The sequence below is a fragment of the Hibiscus syriacus genome, unplaced genomic scaffold, assembly GCF_006381635.1.
Source record: "Hibiscus syriacus cultivar Baekdansim isolate YM2019G1 unplaced genomic scaffold, ASM638163v2 tig00000916_pilon, whole genome shotgun sequence".
NCBI classification, from domain to species: Eukaryota; Viridiplantae; Streptophyta; class Magnoliopsida; order Malvales; family Malvaceae; genus Hibiscus; species Hibiscus syriacus.
Window position 1 is genome coordinate 2,311,646 of NW_024061833.1, and position 18,113 is coordinate 2,329,758.

Genomic DNA, 18,113 nt, shown 5'->3' on the forward strand with positions numbered 1-18,113 from the left:
TTTTACCACCTACATTGTAAATTTACTTATTACTTTAAAGTTATTGAATTTTGTAGTTGTTATACATACCTAAATATGGAATGATCATTCAGTTCCGTATATGATGACAATTATGTTTGTGACATTTAGAATAATGCAAACAACGATCTCCATATGTCGTAAGTATCAACATGACTCTTACTGTGTATAAGAAACATGTGCAACAACCTATTGCTAACTTTTCTCATCTCATACATAATTACATTCACATAGAAAATTATAAATCGTATACAAAATTAACCATACATTTACATCATCGCTTCCTTTTATTATTCTTGTGTCTCATGGCAGCTTTTGTCATTTTCTCTCTTAGTCTATTTTGATTGTGGCTTATGATATCGTTTAATATTCACATACGATCCCATTGTTCAACAACCTATATTCAAATTGTCAGTACGTTAAGTATTATAAACCACATCATTCAATCTACGACTTTTAACAATTTAACCGCAAACTAATTTTTAATTCCACTTACAAAATCACCAGTTGCCCCTCTAGAACCGATCAATTCCATTTGCATCATCACATAAATGTCGTAATCATATATGTTACAAAATTTGAATATCACGCATGTCAATTATGAAACTTGCATAAATTAAGCTTTCTATTTATGATTACATCTCATACCCATTCAATTGTTCATTCATTTTATGCTCCACAAATTTGAAAATTTTCAAGGGGACCTTTCCTAGAGAGCCACATGCTTCTACCCAAATGCATTTCTTATTATAACTATCTAATATTTTTATATACATTAAAATATATCAAGTCATGATCCAAACAAATTATACATTATAATTTACATAATTTCCTTTCATACATACCAATCTCTTAGCATCATTCACTTTCTCTTTAGCTGCTTCAGATGAAAACAAACTTTCATATACCGCTGCAACACATTCTACCATATCCAACACCAACAGATACCAATATGAATTATGGTAGTTTATTGTGATCAGGATCTGCAACAAATTTCACACACAATTTGACAAAATTCAACATTGTATATCCGAAAACATCATTTGCAATTCGTATGGTGTCTTACCTTGTCACAGTCGATGAATTTCACATAGTTATCCAATATAGAACCCCAAAAGCTCGCAATACCCTCAATAGTTAATTTGTTGTTGGCCTCCAACGCCTGTTGCTGTAATTACGCGACAATCATTATTAATTTACCGTCTATAACACTACTTTTCAATATTTATTAATTTAACTCACCGCTAAGTGGTATGGAAGGTAACCAATTCTCCCGAGTAACTTTTTCGAATCGTAGCATAATGTCAAGTCTAGCAAATCAATAACCTAACAAAATTAATTACACAATCATATCATATTCAATAGGTTTTAAAATTTTGTACTTCCTACTTACCGCACCGTCAACCCATTCCATAGGCTTCAACGTTTGAACGTCATTTACAGTAGCGTATTGATTTCCCATTGCGATTACAGAATATCTGTATGAATCATTAGGATTAATATCTTGTCATGAAATATTTAAATATCACTCGCAAAGTAATATATTTCACTTACGACGATTCTAACCCACTATTCCATAAAATAATCACACATAGCAGCTTCGAGCTCACCAATTCCGCTTGGAATTTTCGCTTTTTCAACCTATAATTTTGCATACAAATTTTTGTCACAACAATATGATAAAAATCAAATTAAGTTTTCTTTTATTCAACTTACATTTTGCTTCTTCTTCTTGGGTGCATGACATTCCAATTCCAAATCTGCATCTATAACACTCTCCGGTGTATAGATCACATCGACATCCTTCCTCCTCACTTCATTCATCTTTTCTTCTTCTTCCATCTTTTCTTCTTCATATTTTTCAATTCATCGTATTTTTCCTCTACGTAACTCTTCATCATTTTTATTTCACCCTTCATATTTTACCCTTCATCCAAGTTTTTCTCAACCACTCCCTTCACTCCCGTAAGTTCACCCCTTAACTCTACAACTTCTTTCACCACTCCATCTATTTTTCTAACCACTTTCCCCTTAAGCCTCTCCATTGTCTCTTCGACTCTTGATTGTCTTTGCAAAATATCAAAAAGGAATTTTTTTACATTCAGACATCAAAATATCGAATTTACTCTATTTCCCCTCACCGACATCCCCTACTACCATCTCTTCTTCCTTCTCCTCTTCCTCCAATGCCTCCACTTCCTCCTCTGTCGCCTCTACCTCCTTACCAATAACCTTCAAAATTAAATTACAATATTAATACATTGATTATATTCTTAATATTATTTAATTACATTTATTACCCTTTCTTGCTTCCTCGGTCTATCCAACTTCAACTTCGCCATCACTCTAACCACCTCTTCCTTGCCCCATGTACGGATATATGCCACTCTGTTTCTTTCATAAGCCGACACACTATCACATCCCGACCAAAAATCGAATAGTGCAACCTGCATTTATAATAAAATTTATCATTCTATATAATAACTATACTAACAGTTTATATAAAAAAAATGTTTTTCAACTCATTTACCTCTAAGATTGCTATGCACCCTTTGAGGTATCTCTGGATGCCCTTTAAAAGGTGATTATTGATTCAATCAATCTCGAATGGACATATTCAACCCAATTGAATTCACCCTTCAAGCCTTCATCGCAAATCAACTTCATATTGTCCTTGTTCGTTGACGTATCACCCGTTGGACAAAGAAAGATCCCGACAAGATACAATAGAACTCGGGCCTTCAGCTCATCCCCCTTAAGATCCACTTTTGATTTCCTCTTTAAGTTCAACATATGTCACCTTCTGCTTCAAACCATATTTGAAGGCAAGTGCTTTCCAATTCTTACTCTTAGAGACTTCTACAACACTTTTGCCTTCATTTCCTACCCCTAAGACGTCTATAACACATGGGACCCCTAGAGGAAATGAATAATCACCATATTTATCAATAAATTGTTGGACATCAAATTGCTCCATCAAGGATCGACACAATTGCCTCTGAATAGGTCGATCCCTTACTATCCAAACCTCATTTCTTCCAGCACATTCAACTGATCCTTCTCCTTATGGTGTTCAATTAATGAATTCACCCTTTTTATGCTACACTTGTCGGCATTTCCTATATTTTTTAACAATATATAATGTTATTGTTCTTATATATCTTGTATCAACATATTTACAAGTTTAATGAATACCTTCTTTTCATGTGCTTTCCTCCATTCTTTGTATTATTCACTATCCATTTTTTACTGTGTGATGTACGGTTCCTTCTCAGCATCACTCATCGAATTTCATTTCTCCAACACATCATTTCTCACCTAATATTAAGCATAAACGTTTCTTAATCAATACATTAGCACTAAATAATACTCAATGTCAATTTTATTTTACATACCGAACCGATGTGTTTGCTAGCTTCCTTCATCCTTTGACATTCGGTCATACTGTCAACATTTAAAATTTGTAATCAATTTAATGTTCTTAAATACTTTAATCCAATTACCATTTTAATAATAATAACAAAAAGACATTGATATTTACTAGAAGTACATATATCCACCCTTTGGTTGCATTCGACTCTCGGCCTCAATTTCAAAGTCATCTTCACCACCAACAAGTTTCCACCCATTGACTTCATTTTTCCTTCCTTCATGTATCAGTTTACGCAAATCAAATCAAATATTGGTTACATACACTTTATTCAATATACAAATATCGATAACTACTCTTGTAGTAAAACAGTTTCCTTCAAAAGAATTTGAATGGTCACTACAACAAGTGTCGGCACATTTATACAACCTACAATATCATTTTCTACCTATAATATTATATACATGTATCCATATTTATTTTCTACCTATAATATTATATAATCGGTCTCAAATCCTTATTGGTTTTGATTCGAAATCCCCCAAAAACTTTAATCCCTATTTCCTTCAAACGAATGGAAACACTTAATACTCCAAGTATCGGCACATTTATACAACCTATAATATCATTTTCTACCTATAATATTTAATAAAAGTATCGATATTTATCATCTATCTAGAATATCACTTTCTACTTGTAATCGGTCACAAATGCTTCTTTACTTCGAAAACTCCAAACAACACATAAAAACCTATTTCCGATTATTGTAATAATAAAAAACTAGGGTTTCGATAACGTACTTTTCGATTCGACCGCAACAACAAACAAACAAACTTCGCTTTAGAAACGCCTTCTGAAATGCGGCAACAATTACGCTTCGATTTCAAAAACTCGTCCGTGTTCTATCTATTTTCAGAGAAAATTTAGCTATGCCCTTTATATTTTCACCGGATATGTTATTTATATTTAATCGATACAACTACCAAAGTGACGATACTTTTATGTCAGGTGTCGATACTTTCGATAGGATATTTACCTATTTCATTAAAAAGTATCGATAATATTTTACGCGTACTTATTAAAGTATCGACACTTTCAATATATTCGGTAGCGCTTTACCAGTTTTGTCATTTTGAGACCGGTTTTGTCATATTTTTACCTGTTATATTATTATGGATCAATACATTTTTATAAAGTATCGACACTTTATAGGCGTTATTATTGCTTCTCTTTTAAATTCTAAAAGTATCGATATTTATACTAAAGTATCGACACTTTCAACATATCCGGTAGCGTTTTACCGGTTTTGTCATTTCGAGACTAGTTTTGTCATATTTTTGCCTGTTATATTGTTATAAATCAATACATTTTTATAAAGTATCGACACTTTATAAGCTCTACTACTGCTTCTCTTTTAAATTCCAAAAGTGTCGATACTTATATTAAAGTATCGACACTTTCAACATATCCGGTAGCGCTTTACTGACTTTGTCATTTCGAGACCGGTTTTGTCATATTTTTACATATTATATTGTTATGGATCGATACATTTCTATAAATTATCGACACTTTATAGGCGCTATTACTTCTTCTCTTTTAAATTCCAAAAGTGTCGATACTTATTTCAATCTAATCGATATTTTCAACATATCTGGTAGCGCTTTACCGGTTTTGTCATATTTTTACTTGTTATATTGCTATGGATCGATACATTTTTTATTTGTATCAACACAAACCGACAAACTAAGTTTGCCGGTTGCCAAATTTTTTAATATTTCTTCATGATTTCTACCTACAACATTATTATTACTCAACATTTCTGGTAGCGCTAAATCAAATTTATTAAATATCTTTTAATGTATCTGATAACAGCGTATATTAATCCGCCTCATGAGAGAACCATGAAGTCAGTCCAAAATGGTGGCAGAGAATTCAACATTCTAAATTACCAAACATAATTATATTTGTTGAATGATTTCGAAGCATATTTTAATTAATTAGTCAATTAATTAATCCAGGTATTTTTAATTTAAAATATAAAATCATAAATTTTATAATTTATTTATATTAATTAATTACAATTTACAACTCATTTTATTAATTAATTACGGTTCAGGACTTGCAAATTTTGATTTACAAATTGGTTTATTTGAGGAAGAAACGGGGTATAAATAAGTTCAAGACAGAGAACACCAATGGTAAAGCGTCAAAGCTATCTCTACTCGGCAGTTCTAAGACCAGACTCACTGAGTTGAGATCAAACTCGTTGAAAGAAGTCCTAAGCGATGGCTTTGCAGGTATGGGAGACTTTGAAGGAGGCGATAACTACGTATACGGGTCTATCTCCGGCCACTTTCTTCACGGTTCTTGCTCTTTTGTGGGCCGTTTACTATGTGGCAACCGGTCTGTTCGGTTCATCCGATGATCACCACCACCAACGGTCCAGGGCTTTCGAGGAGGAGAAGATGGAGCCGCTCCCACCACCGGTTCAGCTCGGCGAAATCACCGAGGAGGAACTTAAGCAGTATGATGGGTCGGATCCTAAGAAACCACTCCTCATGGCTATCAAGAGCCAGATCTATGATGTTTCTCAAAGCAGGTTTAAAGCTTTTTTAATTTTCTGTGAAATTGGGGTCTTCTTCTAAAAATTACTTTATCTTTTATCTTTGTATCACTACTTTTCACTTGCTTTTAGTTCATGATTGTACTGGAAAGCTTTCTTGATTGCAGCTTTTTGCTTTTATGCTGGTTTCTTTTTAGTTTATTGATTCTAGATTTGTCTTTTTTAATAACCTAATAGCATATGATTTTGCTAACATATGAGTTGCTCCATGTAATTACAGTGAAAGATTGCATTTGATTTCTTAAGATTGGGTGATCAGTTCACAAATTGTGAGACGAATATGATAAACCATATATGAAAGTTAATCAAAGTAGTTCACTGTAAGTAATTTTCTGTTACTTGATTTTGCTTGTCTAATTAAAAGTCTTAGACTTTGACCCTGAATCACATGTTTTGACTGAGGAAGAAATGAAAATCGAATATTATGGTGCCATTCCCTTTCATCTGGTTCTATGATCACAGGTGTTAGCATGCTTTTGTGTCTTGGTTGATACAAGTTTGTTTGATTCTCGAATACTAGTATGTACTCTATTCAATTAAGCGAAGTGATGCGACCACATTGTCCTTTATGTGATCTTTGTTTCTCTCTAACTAATAGCTGGAGCACTATTTTTCAGTAGTTAAGTAGGATTACACCTCTATCTCGTGTCTTGCTTGTCTTCCCTTTCTCTGATATAGTAATTAGCATGCACAAAATGAACACAGATAGAGAAAAAATACTTAGTTTGAGGTAAGCTTGAACTTGGTCGAGCTTAATTTGTTGTACTTATTTCAACCGGCTTTATTCTTATCCGATTCATTTCTAAGCATAAAATAGTTATGCACCTGTTTTCTCCTATTTGGTCGGGTGGATTATTAAACTTTAATTAATAATGTCAGAAAAGGTAATCAACTGACATACTTTTATATTAATGCGTGTTCCGTACAACCGTTGTACTTTATTTTGAGGATTGAGACTTTTATTGTGATTCCGTACTGGTTTGATGCTGTTTTGTCGTATACGAACGTTACGTAATGTGTTGAGAATGCTTGAGTATCACCTTTTCAAGTGATCTTTATGGTAATTTGTGCTGAAACTATTTATGATTGTTGAATTTTCTAGAGGCTAGATTAGTCATATATATGCTAGAATCGTACATTGAATGAAACAGAAAGTTCTTGGCTGTTACCTGAAATGTAATCTTTCTTGCAGAATGTTTTATGGTCCTGGTGGACCTTACGCATTGTTTGCTGGAAAAGACGCAAGCAGAGCTCTTGCAAAGATGTCTTTCGAAGAGAAAGATCTAACAGGGGACATTTCAGGTCTCGGTCCATTCGAATTGGACGCATTGCAGGATTGGGAGTACAAGTTCATGAGCAAGTATGTCAAGGTTGGAACCATCAAGAAGACAGTTCCAGTAACCGAAGGGGATGCCAACGGTAAAGCCTCAGGTGCTGCAGAAAGTCATGCTAAGCCAGCTGAAGACTGTCCATCACAAAGTCCGGCTGTTGAAACGGAGGAAAAGTCTTCTCTAGCAGATGCTAAGGACGAGTAACATGTTAGGACGTTGCCGTGTCCATTTCAGAAAGTTTATCAGTCTTTCTACTGGACAGGACAGGACGTGCCGGAACAGACGGGGTTACGTTATGCATTCTGTGAATCGTATTCCATATAAATATAGACTTAAGTTAGTGCAGATACTCTAGTAGCAAACTTGCCTAAATGTTTAGTTCCATAAAAATAAAGTGGGATGTTATAAGTTACTGTTGTTGCACAATGAGCTATATATTAACGTTTATATCTTTACATACGAGATGTTCGAACTCAAAAATTTTAGGGATTATAACAAATCCCTTAACCACATAGGATCACTTGATTCATGTAAATCATGTCTGATTTTAAAGTAATATTAGATGCTATGCATAACATAAAATTAAGAATAGACTTAAAAAAACATTGATTATATTCAATGATTAAAACGTTTAGTAATAAATAGATGCTATACATAGCACTTACTATATGCATTGATGGAAATCGTGAATAGTTTGAGGGCCACATCAACCCACTTTGCCTATAGGCAACAGCAACTTCATCATCAACAAGTCAACCGTTTGACATTTTGAAGATAAAACCACAAGACGTATCATACATACATAAAATAATTCTGGAATTGTGTTCATACAAACCTTTCTTCTGCCATTTCCTCCATGAGAACTCAAAGCTCTTTCCTCTTGCTACTTAGCTTTCTCGTCATTCTGGGATTTGCTGGATTCACCAGTTGCAGACGCATCAAACAAGACAGCAGTGAAGAAATGGGACAAAGATTGAGAGACGAGTATGCTCCCATGTTCTTAAGAAGCTTCGCTGCCGTCCACGGTAGCCTCGGGAAGCCTGGCAGCACCGAGACGATCACCCCGATGCATGCAGTTTCAAATCGGCTCGTCCCTTGCGGACCAAACCCGCTTCATAATTGATCGGTTTCGCTGTGATCGAATTTCCATTTCTTCTACAAGATAATAGAGATAAGTGTTTCTTTTCTCAATTACAGAAAGATTAATGGCAGATGTATTCGAAATGAATGTTGTATCTAAATAACTGACCTTACCTTAATAAATGTTTTTCTTTGAATTAGTTCAATTTTAGAAAGAAAATAAAAGTTCGAGAGTTGAAATAGATTAAAAAAATTAAAGATTAAAATAATTTTCCTTGAAAAATTTGGGATGGGATCAGGGACGGAGTCAAATCTAGATCTCAACAGAGGTCAAATCTAGATCTCAACAGAGGTCAAATCTTTTTTACAGGTTTAAGTTATATATATAATTTTACCTTTATTATTTGTTTATTTCAAAAAAATATAAATGATAACATCAAATATGCATAGTTATATATTTATATGAAATAACAAATTAAAAATTAAACTAAAGTAAATGATAAAAATAAGATTTTAACAAGTGCAAAAGACATAATTATCACGTAATCACAATAAAACGCGTCGTTCCTTCAAATCTCGAAATGCATCCATGAGCGATGTTGTACTAAAGCTCCATGCAATATCTCTTTCAATGCTGATAAGCATGCAACTCTAAACAAATTCATCCTCCATTTTGTTGCGAAGTGTTGTCTTGATGATATTCATTGTAGAAAAAGGTCTTTCAGCACTTGCTGTAGAAACTGGGAGAGTCAATAGAAGTTCTACCGTTCATAATATATATGGATAAGTGTTCACTTTCCTAGTATCCACCAACCACTGACTTAGGTCAGAGATTGTCAACAATTTTCTTAGACATGAATTCCAAGATAACTCCACCTCATATTGATGCAATTTTGTCGTAAATCATTCTTTTCAACTTCCGTGAAATCCTCCGGATAAAATTTATTCACAAGATTACAAACTTCTTCAACCTTGAAATTTTTTGCAATATCTCTTGGCTCTAAAGTACAACAAAGAGTTAATAACTCTATTGACTTCTCATTAAATCTATTGTTTAACTCTTGTAGTTGAACATCAATTGTAGCATAAAAATTTCTACTCGATAATGATGTTCATTGTAAAATGATCTTGTTGGCGACGAACATGGCCTTCTCTTTCTCTATAAATAGAACTCATATCTGGGATATCTATATTGCGACTTTCACAAAATAAGGTAACCTCCATAAAAAGATTATTCCATCCATCATTTCTAAATTTCTGCAAAAGTATCTTTGAACTCTCAACAAGATGTAGTGAATTCAAAATATCCTGAGATTTTCGTTGTAATGATTGAGAAGGTGAATAAGTGATTTCTAATATTTTCTTCATAAGATGGAAAATGAAGATAAAATCAAAGGAATTCTAAGTCTCTAAAGTTGTCGTCGCTTCTCCATGTTCAGAAGATGTACTTCCTTCATCAATGAGTTTATATAGAACAACACAAGTGACACTAAACATTTTTATCAAGCTTGAAATTGATCTCAAGTAAGAACCCCATCAAGTATCACCTGCCCTCTGCAAATCACTTGTTTGATTCAAACTAGTTCCAGTTTCAAGTTGTTCCTCTTCAATCAAATGATTTATCTCGTCGGAATAAGCATTTTTTATTTCATCGATGCGCTTATATGAGGCAAGAACAACATTGATAATAAATAATAACTTGGAAAAGAATTGATAAACATGTATGACATCTTTTGCTGTAGCTACTAGTGCTAACTGTAAACAATGGGCAAAACAATGCACATAGTAAGCAAAAAGACAGTCATTGCTAGCTAATGCTTGTAACTCATTCCACTTTCCTCGCATGTTACTTGCACCGTCATAACCTTGGCCTCGAATATTCTTTATGTCAAAGCAATAACGAGAAATAACAAAAAACATCTCATCTTTTAAAGTCACTGTTGAAGTATTAGGAACATGAATAATGCTAAAAAAACGTTCCTTTACTAGACCAAAATTATCAACATACCGTAAAATAATAGCCATTTGTTGTTTTCTTGATACATCCCTTTCTTAATCAATAATAATACAAAAAATTTCTTCACGAATTGCTCTCTTAATTTTGTAACACCCCCGATCCGTACCCTACCCGGATACGACTCTGAAGTGTCACATTGACTTTTAAAACACTTTGACTCATTTAAAATGCAATGAAAACTTTACAAGAAAAACAAAATTTTACAAAACATAGTTACAAACATATCAAAACATCTATGACTTACACATTTTCGTACATGCCAACAATCAAATAACATATTATTTAGTTTACTCTGATATGATATCCTTCAGAGCTATGATGTCCTGCCCTTTCTTACTATGTTGATGTCTCCAAACCTATGTGTGAAAATAATCACACGTTAAGTCTATGACTTAGTGAGGCAATACTGAGTATAATAACATAATAAAACAGTTACGTAAATGTATATAAAAGAATCATGAACTACTAAAGCAATATACTGTTCATAACATATAACATACATCATTACTCATTGATTAATTTATATACCTTTGATACCTGCTTATACAATTCTTTGAAACATTTTGTATAAAACCAATAGACATTTTATTAACATTTTTATATTGTTACTCATTGTTCAAATTATATCAAGTGTGTTTTATTAGCCCAATGTCTATTGCTGAGAACTCAAGGTATGCGTGTACATTGAGGTTGTGCGCAAATGTAGTCACCACTGCTCATATAATTTGCACCGAAGTGTCACATAGAATTTTTCCTGAAGGACCACATAGATTTGTTCCGAACGACCACATAGATTTGTCCCGAATGACCACATAGATTTGTCCCGAAGAACCACATAGATTTGTCCCGAAGGACCACATAGAACCCTCGACTCTTGGCATGCCAACTATACCACTAATTCTCATAGAATATACTTTGGACTTTAGTTTTATAATTAATTTTCAATACTTTATTCCAGTGCCTTTTATCAACATATCACACTTTCATCTTTATTATTCAAGTATCTTTTATTAACATAAAAGGATTTACTCATAGCATTCCTTTTAACATTTCTCACTTATCATTTATGTACCATAGAACATATTCACTTAGCACGTATTCACATAACATTTCACATAGAACATTTTCATATAGCCTTATCGAATTTTATTATTTATTCACATTCAAACAATTACTCATAGTATTTCATTTAACATAGCATTATTCAATATTTTTCGTTTAATCACATATAACATGCATTCATAGTGATTCAAAAAATTATTTCATGTTACATATCATTATTCAAATTATTCATTTACTTATATAGAATATAGTCACATAGAAAAACTTCACATATACTTATAGCATTTCATTTTGTTCAAAAATATTTGAGGTTGGCTTATCGCAAGCCATTTTCCAATCATAAATAAATTAAGTAAATAACACTCACTTTTGTCTCATTTAAGCCTTAAACAACTCATTCTCTCTTTCACTTTATCTTGGTACGTCCCTTTGTTCCGCATTTGCTTTCAATCAAATCTACACATAGGATGACCCATATGAATACCGAAACTCAATTAACATATAACCCATTAACTTTTATTTAAGCGAAAAGAAACATTTAATTAACATTTCAGACTGAATAGTATTGGTACTTTACCCACAATACCGATACTTCTCTTCTATGGTATCGATACCCACTTCAGTACAGATACCATTTTAGCATTATGGAATTCTATTTTCAATTACAGTATCGATACCTTACTCTTGGTATCGATACCTCCACATCATTATCGATACTAATTCAATCAGTATCGATAATGTTTATCGTATTCATACTCTTTCCTTTAATTTTAACCTTATAATATCTGTATTGTTCTTCCAGTAACGATACCGTTACCCATAATTCATCTATTTCACTTTGAAAATTTACCCAACTTCACTTAAATCTCCTACCTTAAACTTTATTCATACCTTTAAACTCATTTACACTTATTACCACTAATTTATATCCATTAAAACCCTATTAACTTGTAAAATCTTCCATAAAACTCTTGAAACTAAAAATCATACCAATTTTTCAAACATGTTCTCAATCTTTTCTAACACTTATAACATCTTATTAAAACCCTTGAGAAGTCAAAAATCCCTTTAGAATCCAAATATTTATCATTTTCTAACAATTCCCTTAAAAATCCATTTTACTAATTCACCATTAATTCATCCATCTCTTAGTTTCAACTCATCTTTAAGCTTTATTAAGTTTCTATATTACCCAAAGAACCAAAACCAATTCAAAAATGAAAGAATTAACCAACTTCAATTTGCTTACCTTAGAAATGAGAAGCTTACGGTGGAGAGAAAGAAGAGAAAGCCAAAGCTTCCATACTTTTTATTTATTTATTTCCTTATTTCCCACATGCTTAAATAACCTTTAAAATGAATTTTAAAATTCATTCATTCTAAATGACCTATTTGCCATTCCACTCTTCCGTTTTTTGATAATAAGTCCTAGACACAAATTTCAAAATTAGTCTTTGAACTTTTCAATTTATTTAAAATAAACACCAAATTTTAAATCCTTACATTTTTGTCACTGACCTGAAGTTTGAGGTATTACAAATTTTCTCTGCCAGAATATGTAAAATCTCCTTTTGTATCTCACGCGAAGTGTAAGAAGTATTTTTTGGAGCATTTTCTAATACAACTTTTTCAACCTCTTTATTATAAGAGGCTAATTGTTTCGCGAGTTCAAGAAAATTTCCTCGGTTAGATGAAGATTCACTCTCGTCACGACCTCTCATTGGTAGCCCTTGTAAAGCTAGCCAAAGCAATGCATCTATAGAGGTTTCAAGTCTAAGCTTATTATTAGCAATTTGTAATGATGTTTGCTTATGCAACACTTATGGAAGGTGTCTAGACTGGTTAAGAAAATCCTTTAGTTCTTGCTCAACAATTTTATGAGGTGAATTAGGTTCCAAACCTACATACATCTTAAAATAACAACTTTTTCCACTTACTTTATTCCAATTTCGAAACTCATTCACAGTGAAAGTCTTGTGTGATGGATGACTATCTGGTTTGTTAAAAAGAAAGCAAATAAAACAGAAGGCAACATCATTTTCAGGAGAATGTTCTAACCATGAACAAAAGTTTTTGTATTAGGAAGCTTGAAATCGACGAGGGTGAGAAACAGAGAGTACTGGTTGATATGGACCCTTAGCAATATAAGCTATTCGAATTGCATTTTTTTCTTGTTTAAAAGGATATTCTCATATTTTCTTGCGTTTAACAGGATCTCGCTCCAAGTAATTAGAGTTGGTACTTGGTTTCTGATTTCTAGTTATCTTTAAAGGTCTATATTCCGAAGGTGAAACGTCAATAGGTGTATCAATTAAAGTTTCAGTTGTTGTACTTGTATTTTTTGAATTTTCCCCGCTTTTTCTCTTAAAAAGCTCAATAATTGTTGGATTTTTTCCAATGGCAAGATGCATTTATATACAATTAATTCACGAACATAAAAAAACACAAATTTAGTAATTATCATTCACCTTAACAATTATTATTTTAACTAAATGAATATTAAAATTAAATATAAGATCAAATAATTCTAATTAAAAAATAATAAGTATAATATTATTTAATTACGTACCTTTAAAAATTGAGTGTCGAACAATGGATAATCATATTAAAGCAATATTGGAGGAGCTTTAGTCGATGGGAGGGTGATTAACTCAAGGTTTTTCTATGAAAGATTTTAATATTTTACTCTATTTATAAGTCTTTTGTCGGCTCCTACAATTATATTAGTACTAGGGTAAAAACATAAAATTGGAGCAGGGGATGGGGCCCCCTTGGGCCCCAAGGGCCCTCCGTCTCTGGATGGGATGATTGTTATCTTTAGAATTATGAATTCGAGTATGACGTTTTAAGACACTAGTTTTTTTTTCTTATTTGCTTATATTATTATTATTATTATTATTATTATTATTATTATTATTATGTTATATTATTATTAAATAATTAATTAATACATTGCAGGCCCAGAGGCCCATTTACAGACCCAACAATAACCGGCCCAGTTACAACAGCCCAATGGAAACCCTAAACCCAACTAGGGTTTCAACATCTTCATCCAGCCGCCTCTCTCTTTCCACCGTTGGATCTGATTTGATCCAACTGCCCAGATGGCTCCAGACAAAACCCTAGGGTATCATCACCCTTGGGCCACGCGGTCGTCGTTGCTTTTGCCGCCAGTTCACCCCGTTTCAGCTGCTGCCACGACGTCCACCAAAGGCTTCCAGAAGAGCCACTCTAGCCGCACACATGTCACCCCAACGGTGAGTCACCACTGGAAGTTTGGTGACTCACCAAACTACAACCCTTTTACCCGGTCCAAGACAAGCGCTGGTGATGGCTATAAAGCCATCAACCGAACCTGCAAAGACAAAAAAAAGGAAGAAGCCAAAGAAAAATAACACAACAACCACCAAAATCCATAAAACAGAAAGAAAGAAAAAAGGAGAAAAGCTTACCGATAGAGACACACGATCATCAGAGCCTTCACATCTTGCCGGAGAACCGAAAATACCGAAGGTATTTTCTTAGATTTAAGAAAATCTAAGGGTTTTTAGGATAAAAGGAGGCTAGATTCGGATTCGTGGCAGGTAGATCTTTAAGATTAGGATATTTTTGCATATTCCAGCCACCGTGGGTGGTGGCCGATGGTGGTGTCAGTGTCGGAGTATGGCTATCAGCCGGTGGCCGGCCAACCTCTGTTTGGAGGTTTGAAGAGAGAGGCGAGAGAGTTTAAAACTCTCTCAGTCTAGAGAGAAAGAGAGGAAGAAGGAAAGAAAAGAAAATGGCCTTAAGGCTATTCGGTTCAGGGTTAAATACCCCTCCCCGAACGACGCCGTTTTGGGGAGGGGTCTGTGTGTAATTAATTAAAGGACAAACCCTGTCCGCAGCCCAGTAGCTTTGTAATTGTCCATTTTAGTCACTGAATCAAATTAATGATCGTTTTAATTTGATCTCTTAATTTTATTTAACTTATAATTTAGTCATTAACATAAAATATATATTTTAATTAAAATAACCGATTTAGTCCTCGTAACTTTATTAATTAATATTTTAAACCCCGAATAACATGTTTTAATTTCTTTTAATTTGATATATGAATTTGATATAATTTTAATCTAGTCACTAAATTAATAAAAGGGTATAATAACATATTTAGCCACTAAAATTTTAAATAATTAATTATGAATTAGTTATTTAATTCTATTAGGTTACAATTTAGTCACTAATTTTAATTTTTATTTATTTATTTACAAGTTTTATTTATTTTAAATATATAGTTTTAATTTTGTTCATTGTTTAGTTATATGTTAATTTTATATGTTTACTTTTAATTATTATTACTATTATTATTATTATTTTTCACCATAAATATATATATTTATATAATAAATAATATTTATTTTATTTATTAAAATCTTATTTAATTACTTTTAACTTATTTTAATCCTGTTTTAATATTTATTTATTTTTTAATATTAAGAAAGGGCAGTCTTAAAACAACTGGATGTCTATTTTCTGATATTTTTAAATAAATAAATATCTTATTTTATAAATTATATATTAATTGTTTTAATTATTTATTTATTTTTTAATATCGAAGAAAAGAGCTGTCTTAAGGCACCTAGAAGTCATTTTCTGATATTTCTAAATAAATAAATATTTTATTTATAAATATATATAAATTAATATATTTTTTTCATAATTATAATTTTGAAATAATAGGATTATAAATTAAATATATTTTGAATTTTTAAATTTCTAATAATAGAGATAATTTATAATTAAAAAAGTATCAATTTTGGACGTTGTAGGGGTGCTAATTCTTCCCTAAACGTAACCGACCACAAATCCCTTTTTATTATTAAAAAGAACGAATTTTTGGTTAAAACGCAGATCAATTTATCTTTTAATCGATGTTTTCTTAAAAACTCTTTTAAAGGATGATTTTTAGGTATTCGACTTACCTGACCCAAAAGGCCGATGGTGACTCCCAAATTATTTTAAAAACCATTTATTCACATCACTTTTCCCGCCAAATAAATATTTCGTGCCCGGACGAAAACCGGTTACGACAGCTTGGCGACTCCGCTGGGGACCGTCAAACTTTAAAATTAATTATAAATTGTCTCTATTAATTAGAAATTAAAAATTCATTTATTTAATTTTTAATTCTTTTCTTTTAAATTTTTATTACTTATGATTTTCATAATATTTTTTATATTTTTTATTTTTACTTTATTTTCAGATATTAAATTTTTCATTTAATTATTTGTCAATGGTTTGAATATTTCTCCTCACACACAACACTTGCATTGCATAACATAAGCTTTCTAATCAAGCTTGTTCCTTTTAAGTGGGAGTGAAAGCGACGTCTTCGTGAGAATTTATTCTCCGTGTCAGACCTATCAAGTACCTTTCGGGATTCATATGCTCTATGTCTTCGTGAGAATTTATTCTCCGTGTCAGGTATAGAGAAATGTGTCCCCTCGAATTGAACTCGATCCGCTTAAGTCTGTAATGGACTAGGATTGAGGGTTTGACAGCCCAAGAGGGCATCAACAAGGACAATTCGAGTACCTTTACTCCTACAACTGAAACTCTGTATATAATAAACCCTAGAAATTCACCTGATCTAAGACAGTACTGAACCTCTGTTCATAGGTTACACAAAGGAGAAATAAACTCTAGCTTTTAATTTATTTAATTTATTATTTTTCTCTCTGAATAAATGCCTGCGAATTAGTAATCATGTTGTTATGTTAATTTTTCCAAACAAAGCATGGAACTAGAAAGCATGAGGTTAGGATATATTATATACCATGATAGGTAGAATATTTTCTTTTTCATTAATTGATACTTACCAATTTATTTATTTCCTTTCTTATTTTTATTTTTCATACATTTTGTTTTGTTTTAACTTGTTTATATTGATTTCTTTTGTTTTGTGCCTGCATTACATGATCATGGCATAACCAAAAGGTGTTGACTTGAAAGACTGTTCATCAAATTGGAAAGAAATCGTAAATGGACAAAATTTTTTATGATCAAACAAAATATAATGCGGCCAAGGAAAGACATCCTGAGGAAACTCCGAGGATGGAAGTGAGCAATGCACACAGAGATCCTGTTATATTAATACCAAAAGTATTACACAAAGATCCTACCAGATTGATACCAAAAGCATTCTATGGTAAGAGCATCAGTCAGGGCATTCAGAGTAGTGGAGGTTTTTATGAAGCTCAAGCATGTTATTTGAAGGACTTGAACGACCAAAACAAGAAATTGAACATAGAAATGAAAACCATGCATGAAGATTTTCAGAAGATCAGTCAAGCCTTTCAAAATGCTGACCTAGGAAGTACCCCAGAAGAGTGGATAATAGGTGTCACCAAGCTGAAAAAGAACTGCAACTTATATGAAGACCTTGTTCAAGAACTTCTTGGACAGAAAGGATCTCTTGCAAGGGAAAATGAGCAACTCCGAGAAGTGACACAGAAGATGAAAGAGAATCTCATGGAAGAAGTTGCAGTCCAGACAAGCAATATGGTTCTTAAATAATAGATTTAGCTGACTTTACAAGGAGATGAAGCAGACTGAAGGCTCAACTTTTGAGCA

General features: G+C 32.6%; 1 protein-coding gene across 1 annotated transcript; it reads left to right on the plus strand.

Annotated features, from left to right (window-relative positions):
• Nucleotides 1–5,564: 5,564 nt before the first annotated feature.
• On the plus strand, nt 5,565–7,727 carry LOC120117998 (membrane steroid-binding protein 1-like). The gene is made up of 2 exons (XM_039138153.1): nt 5,565–5,987; nt 7,204–7,727. The coding sequence occupies exons 1-2, from the start codon at nt 5,674–5,676 to the stop codon at nt 7,544–7,546; spliced, it is 657 nt and encodes a 218-aa protein (XP_038994084.1). The 5' UTR covers nt 5,565–5,673; the 3' UTR covers nt 7,547–7,727.
• The last annotated feature ends 10,386 nt before the right edge of the window (nt 7,728–18,113 follow it).

Coding starts and splice junctions, on each gene's coding strand:
- LOC120117998 (XM_039138153.1), top strand. CDS start 5,674: ATGGCTTTGCAGGTATGGGAGACTTTGAAGGAGGCGATAACTACGTAT. Junction 5,988..7,203: donor TATGATGTTTCTCAAAGCAG/GTTTAAAGCTTT, acceptor TCTTTCTTGCAG/AATGTTTTATGGTCCTGGTG.